General features: G+C 32.7%; 1 protein-coding gene across 2 annotated transcripts in view; it reads right to left on the bottom strand.

The window, feature by feature from the left end:
• The window catches only part of LOC126747382 (transient receptor potential cation channel subfamily A member 1), a 592,560-nt gene that overhangs the window by 563,400 nt on the left and 13,672 nt on the right, over positions 1 to 15,488 (bottom strand). For both annotated transcript variants that reach the window (XM_050455968.1, XM_050455967.1), the window contains exon 2: positions 1,716 to 1,886. In XM_050455968.1, coding sequence (XP_050311925.1) covers positions 1,716 to 1,886 — 171 coding nt within the window. The remainder of the gene's footprint in view (positions 1 to 1,715; positions 1,887 to 15,488) is intronic.

The raw sequence follows: 15,488 nt of genomic DNA, 5'->3' as shown, positions 1-15,488 counted from the left end.
GATAACCACTGCCTCCTTTAAACATGAAGGAAAAATGCCATTATGTAAAGAATTGTGTATGGCAGAAACTAAAGCATTTAAGGCTGAATCAGGCAAAAAGAGTAACAACCTCGAAGATATCCCATCAGCTCCAGATGATTTATGGTTTTTTAGGCGTTTGATTTTATGTTTTACTTCGGTAAGTTCGACAGGATGAAAGAAGAATGAATGCTCAACCGACACTTGTTGAAGATAGTGTAAGAGATCAATGTTACTACGAATGCCCTTGAGCAAGATATTAGGTATATCACAATAATAGTCGTTTAAAATGTCAGGTCTTAACTCCGGTTCCGATACTTTTCTATGGCAATGTCTAAAATCATTAATAATCGACCAACACTCTCTTTGCCAATTTGATGACATATTTAAGCGATCCCTATAATAATTAGATTTTGCTGCTTTAATTGTCTTTCTGTACAGACTACGGTATTTCTGATGATATACAAGGATATTTTCATTTGTGGTATATTTGCACAATTTAGTCAAAAAACGGAGGTTTTTAGCAGAAATTCTAAGGCCTCTTGTAACCCATGGTTTTCGTTTCTTAGTTTTAAGCCTCATTTTAGGAAAGCACTGATTGATCTTATCACACAGAACTTGAAAAAATAAAGTAAGTGGGTCAGAAGCCGTTTCAAGTGCATTCCAATTTACCGAAGCTGTAGCAGCAGAAAAAGCATTGAAATTATGAAAAATATAAAAATATAGACTTCTCGCAATATCATCGTCTCGTATCTTTTTTAAAAGTTAAGTCGAAAGGATATGTCCCGAAGAAGTCTAAAGTTTTGGAAGGAGAACAAATAATAAAATTTATTAAGAAGGCTCCTGATGATATCTACTTGGTACACAAAGTCATATTGGTAATGGGTGTTTTTGGAGGTTTAAGACGAGATGAGTTGGTCAAAATGACCATTGATGATATTGAAGATAGAGAAACGGTCTTGGTTATAAAGGTACCAGAAACTAAAACTTCAACTTCAAAAAGTTTTACTATCATTGAAGAAGATTTAGGCGCTTTAAATTTAATAAAAAACTTTATTTCCAAAATAAAAATTACAATTTTGAAATGTTCCGGAAAATGTAGCTGATCCCACGCTAGACATACAAAACGCTATTTTGTATAGTTTGTAAATTGTCCATTAAAATTATTTTTGTATCAAATGGATGTTTATTCTTTATTATGAGAGAAATAAAATTGGATAAGCAACAAAATTTCCGGGCATTATCATAATGCCCGCCTATAATGCCCTAGGTGTGATAGCAGGTATTATTGCTACCATAACATATTCCGTTTCTAAGGTATTATAAATCAATAATAGATAGGTAAAACATAAAATAAATTACTTTGAACGCCCTTTATAGATTTAAGATGTTTATTGGAAAAAAGCAGGGACCTCACGTTGGTACAGGTTGTCTTAGTATATCGCCTGAGTAAATTATTGTGGTATTTGCCTTAAATAAAATAAAAATCCCTTAAAAGTTTCAACTAAAAAAATTCTTTAAAATGTAAAATACTGAAATATAGTGACGTAATATTAATAATCATTATTAAATAATAAGTTTTTGTGATTCGTGCATTTATGCACATCTCCTTTTTCAAATAAGCTAAGTGTCTTTTTTAATTAACAGCGTCGACATCTATTGTATCAACGATGTACATATTGTTATGCTACACTTACCCTCAGAATTCTGTATGGGCTGGCAGCGATCGAACAAACCGTTTCACTGCATCCTCCGTTAGCGGCTTTCTCATCGTTTCCCTTTTCGAGGTCAGATGGCAGCATGTTCCGCTTCTCACTTTCCGTTCCATATGATCCAACAAATGATCGAAAAGTGTTTACCAACCAGTTCTGAAAAATATAAACAGGGTGTTTAGTTAGAAGTGTACTTTATTTATATCTCAAGAAACCTTGACCTTAGCTAATTGGGAAAAAAATCATTAAAGAATGACAACGAAGGATCGCCCAAAAATATTTAACTTTGTAAAGCAGCCGTAAGAGCGCGCAATTTTTAAAATAAAAATACATATTTAAAATTTGACCAAAATTACTAAATGAAGATATAGGTTTAATAACGCCATTAGAAATAGCTGAGTAAATTTTCTATGATATCGGTTTAACCCAAAATATTGATTTAAATAATAAAGCTGGGAGAAACAAATTAATGTCGTAATTTTTACAATACACCTGACGATAGTCGACCTCGGCTTCTCTTTGTTGGTGGAAATTGTAGCAGAGTGTTCCTAAAACATTTACGTTTAAAGTTTGAAGCTTACTACAAGGTCCACTGCTTCCTGAAGCCGGACAGTTCAAGCAGTGAAGTGATTAGGACAGCATCAAATTTAGGCGTTTCGCTTCAAGAAGAGAAAAGCCTTCTAAAATTGTAAGCTATGATGGCACAACATTTGTGGGAGCATATCGTGAACTAAAAGCATTTTTAAAATTATACCAAAATGATTTAAAGGAAACTGCAACTGGAAAAGGAATCTACTGGCAGTTTATATGTCCATATTCTCGGCATATGGAGGGTTTGTGGGAGAGCGGCGTAAAAAGCTTCATATATCATTTAGAACGTGTGCTTGCAGGTGCACATCTTACTTTTGAGAAGTTTACTATTACTTTATCTCAAATCGAAGCTATCTTGAACTCTCTCTCTCTTTGTCTTCTCTCATCTGAAGGCAATGACCTAATCCCGTTAACCCCTGCTCACTTCCTCATTGGAAGCCCCTCGCAGCTCCTTTAGATGAGAATTTGAAAAACATCAACGTCAACCGCTTATCAAGATTTCAACTAGTCCAGAAGATACTACAATAGCTTGTAAGTCGCATTTTCATCGATTATTGGTTTTTTTCTGTAATATTATATAATATACTCAGGGCCATCTATTGGCATGTAAAATAAGTCAAAAAGGATACAATACGATACAATAAACAGGACCTCGCAATTCCCGAATAATATTCCGAAAAAACATGAACTTATAACTGCGCAGATGCAGGACCGCGTATTTGCCGATGTACATTATTTAGGTGTAATACCTTGTATTTGTCAGAAATGGCCATTAATGAACAGGTGTTTCTTTACGTTCGCATAAAAAGGGTAAGTTTACGCTAAGTTATGTTGAATTCATTGTTTTAATTGTCAACATTTATTGTTCTACTTTGTTAATAGAAAATGTTTTGTGTCAAAACTCTAATAATAAAGCTATAAATAACATTTTTGACCGGCGCTGGTTGTTACGATGAACTGTTTTATTTCAGATGTAAATAACGTTTTTTACGAGTCACAGCTTTTTGTTCGTTTTTTATAAAATTATTATTATATGATTATAATTTAAGTCTTTAGAAACTGCCACATCGCATAGTGAGCAGAAGTTCAATTTTTTTTATATATTTTTTAATTTGGTTTAAAATGAAAAAAATGCATTAAATAATATTTTTTTAGCTATACCAGTCTCTTGATTTGTATGTGTGCCGTCTTTTATGTTCCTGCGAAAAGCAAATTTTATATCCTTTACTGAATGATTTGTTGTAATTGCTTTATACTTATCACAAATAACTTCCCGAATTTAAAGAGGTGTGATAATAATATATTACTATCGAATTATTTTATTATCTTACATTGATTTCTTTTCCTCAAAAGCAACCGATTACAATTTTTTTTCTATTTCAGACATTGCCTAAAAAAGTTTTGCTGATCCAATTTTATTGCATTTATCAGTACTTTGTTAACTTTTGACTAAGGTAAACGATTTAATCATAATATATAAGAAAATTCTTAGACATTGCTATTTTATTACAGTTGAAAATCCAATAGTGAAGTTTCTGTTTTACATCAAAATGTATTCAGGAATGGCAAAAATTTTGCATCTGGCCAAATAATGTTCATTGAGACCCAACATGAAGAAATTCTGAGTGATAGGGATGCCAGCGTTAAAATACCAACTAATTTATTGCAACTGAAGCACTTACACCCGAAAATATTGCTGATATGACCAATAAAGTAGAAATAGTTATTATTTCTGATGACAATAAAGAGAATGCTATAAAAATTGATAAAAATATTGAAGAAGAAAGTTCAAATTATAAATCTGACTTCACTTCTGAAAAAAAGGATTTAGTGGAATTTCGAAATGAACAATTACTTTGAGCATGCGACAAAAAGGAAAAAAGCGCTGCTAAGGCGCCTCGTTTAACTTTAGATCCCGACTACACCCCATCTGAAACTGACCACTCCGATATAGATTTAGATGATGAGGAAGAAAGAAGGTATCCTGAATCGGGTGTTGAGAAGAACGACATCGACATGCCAGATCACTATACGTGGTTCAAGACATTCAGGAACATAAGGACACGGCGAAACATCAATCCACATCAAGAAAGAAAGAGAAAGGTATAAACAAGAGAGATATTAATCAAAAACTTTGACTAAATGGAAAAAAATATTTGGGATACAGAAAACCTGCTTAGCAGAAGATCACTTTCCATGACGTTCCACGAAGTGAACGGGGATACGCTGCAAATGTATTAAAAAAGTATGAAAACCGATTAAACGAGAAAATGCTACTTCATAACAGAACAAAAACGAGAGGCAATTTTAAATAAATTTTGATCAGATATGTCCTGGGACCAACGAAAAGTTTTTGTGGCTTAAAGTGTAATGGTAGTTCTAACAAAAAGACTAAAGACTACTGAAGACAGCAAATCCAGACAAAGAATAGTCTGTGAGAAACTGGTACCTGCAAAGCATAGCATGGCAGCAAGTGAAGCTGCTATACTTAATGAGAAAGAAAGTCTATAAGAAATTCCTATGGAGAAAACACAACTTTAAAAAAAAATTATTGTCCCTGAATAAGATTCCATCACATTATTGTAGGAATGGGCTATGCGAATAGGCTATATTTGGCACAATAATTCCAATCATTTACAGAGTTATACAGAGAGTACTCTAATAGATAGATATACTTAACCTAACCTCAAATTGTACACATGTGTTTATTTTTGCTCTGATTTAATTTTGAGTTTTTTTAATATTATAGTAAAAACTAAAACTTATTTTGCTTAAAGTTAACGAGCTAAGTCGCTAGTGTATGTGTAGCATATTGATTCTACAAAAACATTTTGTTTTTATTGGAGTTTTTCTAAGTAAAGTTTGTAAGGTTATATTGTGAATAATGAAGCCCTGCAACAAGTGTTTAAAGCCAATCAATGATGATCACATAGAGAAAGCCGCTAGATGTGATAGCTGCCGTCTATTTTTTCATTTGGATGAAAAATGTTCCGGTCTTTGTGCAAGTGAGCAGAGAGCCATAGTTGTGCAAAAACGCATTATTCTGTTCTTTTGTGATGCTTGTGTGCTCTCCTTCAAAAAAATTTCTCTGCTGACAAACAAATTTACTTAACTGGAGGAGCAGATTAAATCCCTAAAGGATGAAGTGGAAACATTAAAAAAACAGCAGACTTCTGAAGGGAACTTGGGTGCTCCTGCTAACATGGAATCAGTGTTACATGAAATTGAAGATCGTGGAGAGCGGACGAACAATCTAATGGTTTACGGTGTTCCTGAGTCTGGAAGTAGCAGTATGCACGAAAGAATTGATAATAACAATGTTGTACTCGCCCCCATCTTAAAAAATGTTGGCGTCGCACAGGATGATGTTTTAAAGGCTTTACGAGTAGGGCAGGCTTCCGAAGGAAGGAACAGGCCAATTAAAGTGGTAACTAAACCCTCAAATATGGTAAAGAATGCTATGAAAAGGCGAAATAGACTTGATGGTAACATAAGAATGGGCTATGATAAAACAAAGCTTCAGCAAGAACAGTTCAAAGCTGTTCTATCTGAGCTACCTGGCAGAGAACAAGAAGGAGAGACTGATTTAATTATTAAATTCATGAATGTCCATTAATTACCAAAAAGCCACTACCAAAAAACCGAACACATTAACCTCCATATCTATTTATTTTCAGAATCTGGGTGGCATTGGTACTAAACTTGATCAACTTCGTGGTGCAATATTGCAATGTGATTATGAAGTCATTATTTTGATTGAGACTTGGCTAAATCAACATGACTTAGACAATGAATTAGCTAATTCTGAATATCGGATTTTTAGGCTAGATCGCAATTCCTTAACTAGTACTAAACAACGTGGTGGTGGAGTATTAATGTTAGTACATAATAAATTTAAAGCCAAACAACTCAAGACCGATATTTTCGGTCTTGAAAAAGACCGAAAATATCGGTAATGTGGAGCACATTTGTGTTTAAGTGGATTATGGTGAGCTATCTAATATTTTGGGTTGTGTTTACATTCCTCCTAATTCTTCAGAAGAAGTCTACCGTGCCCATTGCTCAGCAGTTGAAAGTATTTAGGAAAATTTTCCCAATATACCTGTATTTCTATTTGGAGATTACAATTTACCCTTAGCCACTTGGAATTACTCAATTGAAGAGGGTCTATTAGTTGAGTGCGCACTGACCTATCCAGCCAAAATAGTTTGTGAATCATTTTCTTATCTGAATATGCGACAATCTAACATTATTTCAAAAAATCATGGTGTATTTCTGGATCTGATTTTTAACAGTATTGACGAGTACCATAAAATAACTGTTCAACAAGCTTTAGATAATCTTCTTTTGAACAACTTTCACCACTTAGCAAAAATTTGCGATATTAGGGTTAGTGATAGGATTTAAAGGTTGAATTATAGTACAACTTATTCTGATTTTAAAAATGCCGATTTTGTAAGTTTGAATGATTATTTTTCTTTAGTGGACTGGAATTAGTATTTTTGATGATTCAGTGAATAACTTTTATGAAGTAGTTTTATATGCAATCTTACTCTATGTACCAAAAAAAATATATAAGCCTTCCAGGATTCCTCGTTGGTTTTCCCCAGAATTAAGGAATCTTGTTCTATCAAAAAAGACTGCTCATGCTAAATTCGAAAGTACTAACTTAGCTAAAGATTATATCCTGTTTGCTAACCTACGTACTCAATGTAAAGTTCATACTGAGCAATGCTTTGGATCTTACATTGCTACCTTAAATGAGTCAATTCAATCTGACACCACACAATTTTGGAATCATATTAACTCCCTTAATAAAAGTCATGGTATCCCAAATGCTATGCATTTAAATGATATTTCAGCAGATTCGGGGGAGGATATTGCAAACTTATTTTCTACCTATTTTTCTAGTCTTTATCACTCTGAGGAGGTTGATCTTAGTAACTTTAATTTTCCAGTAGCAAATTGTGTCGACATGCCTTTTATCCAGTTCACCCTGTCTGAGGTTTTTGAATCTATATTTGGTCTTAAGGACAAACTGAGTTATGGTCCTGATAATGTACCTACCTATTTCCTAAAAAGGTGTGTTTATAGTTTTTTCTAGACCTTTGTGTACATTATTTAATTTCTCTTTAAAATTACAAAGTTTCGCTGAGAAATAGCGTGACAGCTTTATAACTCCTGTATTCAAAAATGGTGACAGGGATGATATAAAAAATTACAGGCCCATTGTAATGTTATCTGCTATCCCTAAGCTTTTTGAGCTTATCAACATGGGTTTAGGCAGGGTAAATCTACTTCTACAAACCTTTTATTATATCACGACTTCATTGTCAGGGCTTTTGAGAAGGGTCATCAGGTCGACTCCATCAATACTGATTTCTCAAAGGCCTTTGACACAGTCATCCACTCATTGCTCATTTTTAAATTAAGATGCTATGGTTTCTCTAAGTGGTTTCTTTCTTGGCTAAATAGTTACCTACATAAAAGGATACAATTCGTTAATGTAAGGGGTTCACTTTCACTTCCTATTTTGGTTGAGGAACTTCAGTAAATGCATAATTAAACGTCCCCCTGTATATCTAATTTGACGTGTTTTTTTTTTTAAGAAAGTTATTAAGGGTGGATCGTTTTGAAATGAAAGAACTGTAGATAGTTTGTCTAGTAAAGCCCTTCGTACTCTTGGTTTTATAACTAGAAATACTCAAGACTTTTGAGTAGCTGCCTTCAGAGTTTTATATCTTACACTTATTCGTAGAGTCATGTCTTATTCTTCCATAGTCTGGTCCCCTTATTATGCTAACCATATTTACAGTCTTAATAAGGTCCAAAATAAATTTCTCAGGACTTGTACCTGGCGATTGAATGTACGAGATGAGTCTTTATTGGAACTTAAGTCAAGGCTAAATATGACTTCTCTTGAGGACTATCGAACTAGGTGTGATATGATATTTCTTCACAAGTTGATTAATAATGCTATTGATTGCCCTGAATTGTTATCGCGGATAAACTTTAGATGGAATACCAGAGTCCTTAAAAAGACGTCCCTTTTTCTGATTGAATATCACCATACAAACTATGATAAATTTTCTCCAATTAATCGACTCCACATGTTGGGAAATAGATTTAATCAGGATTTTGACTTATTGGATTTAAAGCCTTCAAAACTTAAAAGGTGTCTGAGTGAGTTTACTCGTTGAGTACTATGTGTTAGGTATCAAATAAATTTGATTGCTTTTACTTTTTTTATTTTGATTATTTTAATGGTATGTTTTTAGTTGCTTTATATTTTTTTTTTGAGTTTTTGGTTAAGTTATTGGAAGTTTTATCTTATTTGTATATCTTGGGCTGCTACATATTTATATACATTTAGATAGATATATTATTGATTTATAGAAAATTTGGATATTTAATAGATTATTATTAAATATCCAAATTTCAATATCTTCATTATTCAATATCTTATTAATATATTTGTTGATGCCAGAATAATTATATACATTTAGGGTTAAGATATAATTTATTTTGTAATTTTGTTAGAATGGGGACATCCCGTAAATAAATAAATAAAAGCCAAGAAAATAACAAGATTCCTCAGTGAATAACTTCTCTTTATTTTCATATCATAGGCTAATTTATCGTAAATTAGCCAATGATATGAAAATATCGTTGTTTTATCCACGAAAGGATCTTTGCGACTTGTGTTTCAAGTTTAAAAATAATAACTTGTCAAATGAAGAGTATAATGAGCACATAATAAAAAAGAATGCCACCACAGAAGAAAAAGAGAGCGATAAGAAAATGGTATCTGAAGGGAAACATCATCTCTTGTAACCATGGATGTCCAAGCGGTTAAACTTTCTCCAAGTTTGCCTGCAAGCTCTTTATATTACAGAACAAAACTGTATAACCACAATTTTACTGTTTACAACTTAAAAAATCAAGAAACTACTTGTTATTGGTATGATGAAACAAGTGCAGATGGACAGGCAGCAACATATGCCTCATTTTTGGTAGATTACCTCGAAAAAAAATTCTTACAATCAAAAAATAAACTGTCCATAATTATATACTCTGATGGATGTACAGCACAGAATAGGAATGCCATTATGGCTAATGTTTTACTTTACCTTTCAGAAAAAAATGGAATTGTGATCTACCAAAAATTTTTAGAAAAACGTCACACTCAAATGAAATGCGATTCTGTTCACGCCGCCATTGAATCAGCATTAAAGAACAAAGTAATATATTTGCCAAGCGACTAACATTGAATCATGAAAGAAGCCCGACCAAAGAATCTGTACAAATTTAAACTAAGCCTTATCATTTCTTCATAAACTTTAGACATAGGCCACTACTCAAGTATAAATCTATAAGACTACAAGATGAGTTGATGGTTACAAATACATATACGCGCCCTAAAATATAAAAACTGTGTTGAAAATATTTTGTAGGGTTAATTACAATGATGATTTTTAAACATTGTCAACAAGACCAGTCAAAATTAAACCTGGAAATGCAAAATCCCCACAGTTACATTCGTCACAATTAACTATTACAAAAAGAAAGTATTTGGATCTCTAGGAAATAAAGAAAGTTATTCCTCAAGACTGTTGGCCATTTTACGACTAACTTCCTTATAAAATATAGCGGAGTAAATTCGCCGGCAAAAGACGCTTCTTTTTGTTGTTTTTTTTAAGGTAGAACCAAACGAGACTTATATAACGTTATACAGAATTATGTTGGGCAACTGAAACGCACATTCACGACATCCTAGGTTGGGGCTGACTCTTTTTATAGCCAAAAATGTGTAAAAAAATACGAAATCAAAAAATCTTACTTTTTACCATATAACTCGCAATAATTTCAAAAGTATTCCAAGTATTTAAATATATTTTTGTTTGTAAAGAAGACACTCTAGCGGTTGTAACAGTGTATCACAAGTCTCAAAGATCATTTTTATTTTTTGAGTAAACTAGATGAGAATGTCGTTAATCATTATTTGTGCATTGCTTTTTTCAGCAATCGAAAAACTTTTTTATTTCTGAAAATTTTACTATACATCCTGCGGGTAAACTAAAGTAAAATGTTTGTGTAACTTTTCTAAAAAGAATGCAGGTTATTAAAACTTATAGTTTACGTAATAATTAAAATTAAAAACAACCCGCGGCGGCGGCGGCTGGCGGCAGCGGCCGCGCCGACTCCTCGCCTCAGTAGAGGAACCGCGATATACCGAATACGAACAGACGTAACAAGAAATATTTTGTAGCTAGTAGATACTATTGACTATTATACTATATACTCTGATACTAGATACTATATACTATTGACCTTTGGAGACTCCTTAAGTCAGAAAGAAATGGAGATTTTGAAGCCCACTTATGTGCGGTATATGATACACTGCCTTACCTATCATCTGCTGGACGAAATTTATATTTTAAATGGATTCCAGTATATTTATCCGATATGGAGAATTTAAAAGCAGACGTTCCTGAAATGTATGCATTTTTAGCAGCTGGAAATTTCGTTGTAAAAAAAACCAACGAAAAAAAATTTAACTGTGTGGCTTCAGATATGGCTCTTGAGCAGTCCATTAATAAAGACTGCAAGAGTTCTTCCGGAATAATTGGATTTTCCAAAAAGCCAGGGGCTCTTTTACGATGGATGACGACAAGGCATATATTGAGAGGCTAGGTACTCCAAAAATTTTTTGGGTGAGTAGATTATCACTCAACTATATAATCTCCTTTTTTCTAATATATTTTTTTCTACAGAGGCTTCTTCAAAAATACTTCAAAAAGCCAAGAAGGAAGAGTCTCTGCAAACCGATTATAGGATGGAAGGGAAAAATGAAGAAGATGTTTGGAAAATCCTTAATAGCATAGAGAACTATTGGTGTGATCCATTTGATCTTGATAATGCCCCCGACCGCTTAGTAAATATAATATGTACAGGTAAAATAGTTAACGAAGAAATAGAAAAAAATCTAACAAATTTCGTAGAAAGTGCAACAGCGAAAGTCCAACATATTTTAAATAATCAACGCGAAGATGATTTCTGGAAACCTACGAAAAGAAACACAGTTCGAACTTTTAAAGAAACCAAAATAAAGTCAAAAGTCACGTCAAAAAAGTCGTTCATTGGATCAGAATGCATGTTTCGACAAATAATATGTGCAGCGCGTTTCCAAGAAATGGATTTATCTAATATATTATCATATGAGCTGTCTTCAGTTCCAGCATCTCTATTTCATGATGATGGTTCTATGCGCAAAACGACAAAATCAGACTTTGCTAAAAAACTAGAATCATTTACTGAAACAATAACAATTACCCCTAGTGTCAACTCTTATATTATTGATGGAATGGTTTTAATTCGAGAACTAAATGTATCTTCGTTTACAACATTCAATGACTTAGGACGAATATTTATTGGCAAATTTTTAAAGGAAGGAAGAAAATACAGCGCAAAAAGAATAACTGTCATATTTGATACATATAATGCTAATTCGCTTAAGAACACCGAAAGATGTAGGCGTGGAAATTCGGACACACCCGAGTTCCAAGTTTCTGGATCAAGAAAAGTACCCAAATTTGACAATTTTCTTAAATTTTCTACCAATAAAACATTCCTGTTAAATTTTCTAACCAGATATTTTGTAGAAAACGGATCAATATTATTAAATGACGGTGAAACATTTATCATAGCCGGAGGGTTTGAAAATTCAAAAGATACATTTTTTTTGACTAAATCCGATAATCCCAAAAATGTATTGTCTCTAAATAGCAATCAAGAGGAAGCCGACACCCGAAATAATCTTCACCTTTTAGGCAGATGGTGAGCACAGCAACTCAATCATTGTGAAATCAGTGGACACGGACGTCTTTCTTTTACTTCTCCATTATTATAGTACGACTGAAAAATTATGTCAATGTTCGTTATATATACAATTAGGACATAGTAAAAATATACGTTATATTCCCATACATAATATAGCAAAGAAATGGGGGCCCCTCGTTTGTAAAAATCTTCTGGCAATCCATTGTTTGACAGGGTGCGATACTACCAGCGCATTTTACAAAATAGACAAAAAGACAGCTTTTTACATGTTCTTAAAAAACATTAATCTTCTATCAGAATTAGGGAATCTTCCTAATTTAAGCGAAGGAGAAGCCATTGAACTGAGTACCAGATATGTATATACTTTGTACAAAAATTAAAATAAGGACATTAAAAATCTAAATGAATTGCGATGCTTTTTGACGTCCACAACCAATCGCACTGCAGCAGAACTTCCCCCTACAGACTCTTTTAAACAGCAACTTAAAAGGTAACTTTATATTGTGTTACTTTCATATTTGCACATAAATATTTTAAAAATTATATTTTAGGTGTATATATCAATTAAAAATTTGGTACTCTAGCCATCAAGCGGAACAAAATAATAATATTTTATTGTTTTTAGGCACTTTTGAAAGGAAAAGATTCTACACTTATATTAAATTTCTTATGTAGTAATTAGTTAATAATAATAATTTATGTTCTTCCACTAAGACTATTAAAATTAAAAATACGTTCCACAAGGAGAACGTTTTTATTTCTAGTTAAACATCGCATCGCCTTGTCGTATTATTGTTGCCCGTCCCGAGATGCAGTCGCGCTCCACTCGGTCGGCCGCGCCTTATTTGAAATTTAAAATTTAAATATCTCAAAAAGTATAGAGGATAACTTGGTAATTTTTTTTCTGAAAACTTTTTTGGATACGTGGCTACATTTCATTCGCTGAAAGTATATAAAAATTCCTTAAAACAAAAAAGTTTTTCGATTATTGAAAAAAGCAATGCCGGAAAGATAACCACGTTTCTTAGTTATTTTCACAAAAAATAGAGATGATCTTAAAAACTTTAAATACACTATTGGAACAGTAAAAGTGTATTCTTTTCAATAAAAAAAAATATTTCAATACTTGGAACACCTGTAAAGATATCGCAAGTTATATGTTAAAAAGTAAGTTTTTATAAATCCGTAATTTTTTACGAATTTTTTGTTATAAAATGAATTGACAATTTAGATGACCAATAAATTTATGGATAATGCTACATAGGTCACATTTGGTTCTACGCTCAAAAAATTTTTTGAAACATTTCACCGGCGTTTTTACTCCGCTAATAGTTATTTGTTATTTTACTCCCATTGGTATTTTCCTTATTACTTTGAACATAATTTTTAATTTCTCTAGTACCTATTGTTTGATTTGTATTTAAAGACGACTGTGTTTTCTTAGGTACAATTATTTATAAAGCCCAGTCAGTTTATATTGGGGTTGAAAAAGTTTATGTTTAAAACAGTGAGAGTAAGCAATCTTAATATAAGATTTTTTTTATTTTGTTTTGCAATAAAATATTTTTTTATAAATAATCATTACGTTGTTTTTTTTCTCAAGTTTTACATTACCCAACTGTCGACAGGATCTCGTATGTAGGGTAACTAAAATAACAGGACCTCTTAAATCACAAAATTAACTGAAAAAAGATATTTTTAGAGATTTAATGAAGATCTTAATTAAAACAGTCATATTATATATGACTATATATTATAAAATATATCATTAATATGATATATTTTCATTTGATTTTATATTTACTTTTGTTTAAACCTGGTTTTTATCTCCCCTGTAAGTTTTGCGATTTCCGACCTACGAGGTATCCTCGATATCTGAATAGCAACAAAGATAGAAGTGAAAAGCCAGTTGTCTGTGGACACTCTTGTTCTAATAATATATTATTATAAAAAGGTAAATACGTTAATTATTCTTCTACTTTTTGTACTATTATATTTATATTTTATAGTTAAAAGTTTCGTAGGGCTTATTTGGGGTTCTACTTACGTTTGGTTTCATATTTTCATCATAGTGTCTCGTTTGTAATTAATTTATCTTGTTTGAGTTGTTTTTTAGGTTATTTAGGTTATTATTGTAAATCCTTGTATTTTAACTTTTCTAAAACTTCTATACTTGCTTGCTTTGACTGTCAGTATTTTCCTAAAATTATTGGTCTTTTTCAGCACAAACAATGAAGATATTCTAAATATTTCGAAACCGTTCCATCGGGCTTTAAAAAGGACGCGCTTCACGAAGCATACATTTCGTTCAGTTTTAATTGTTTAGTCAGTTTTTACCTTGGAAACAATTAAACGACAGTCATGGCGAGTTAGGTTAGAGTTTTGACGTTGCCAGTAAAAGTGTGTTCCTGAATTTCCTTACATTATGATCAAGCACTCTCTACAGAATGGAAACTTCGGTCGAATCGTTCAACTTCATCCTGGTGGTGATGAACTTTCCCGCATCGCTTCTATTTTTGCAAGAACCAGACGTGTGAAAAGGAATTTCCAGAAAATTTGTTGAAAGCGCAACTCTTTTCAAGGCCGGGGGCATGTTTAGGCCAGTGAATGAACTATTTTATTTTGTGTTAAGCTCTGCAACGTTGCAACCGATGCGACGCATCGGTTGCTATTGGCAACGTTGCTATTGGCGATCCCTAACAGCTCGGCCGAGCGACCAAGACAGTAGGAAGAAAGCAGGGTAAACAATTAGAGAAACGACTTCTTGCGTGCACAAATCCAAACTATAATTCCTTTTAATTTGTCAATTTTAATAAATAAAGTTATTTGTTTTGATATATGAGTCAAGTGATTTATTTAGTCATCTAGTACAAGCATATAGTCTATAAATCCAATAATAATCAATCGCATTATTACCATAAAGACCACGACTGAATTGACGCCTAGATATCCCAAATTAACTTCAACTTCGTGCAAAGGTACGTAAACCACTGAATGTTATTCCATCCAAAATGTTGCAGAGCACTCGTGGGGAGTTTTACAATTTGCTGGGATATTGTTAAGCACAAACCGATGGTATCTTTGAACATCTAATTAAATAGAGACGAAATGTTTATTTTGTTTTAAAGATTGAATCATTCTATTATATGTGAAACACAATATCATGTAAATGTCCACCGCGGGACCTCTGACAAACTTCAATCCTTTTAAGAAAAATTTTCGGCACATTTCAGGTGATATCTCGGCTAGAACTTTACGAATATTGGCTTTAAGTTGTTGAAGAGTTTGAGGGTTATTGGCGTAGACACAATCTTTCGCATAGCCCCA

This window comes from Anthonomus grandis, chromosome 19 (genome assembly GCF_022605725.1).
Source record: "Anthonomus grandis grandis chromosome 19, icAntGran1.3, whole genome shotgun sequence".
Classification (NCBI taxonomy): Eukaryota; Metazoa; Arthropoda; class Insecta; order Coleoptera; family Curculionidae; genus Anthonomus; species Anthonomus grandis.
This window is presented reverse-complemented; position numbering and strand designations above follow the sequence as displayed.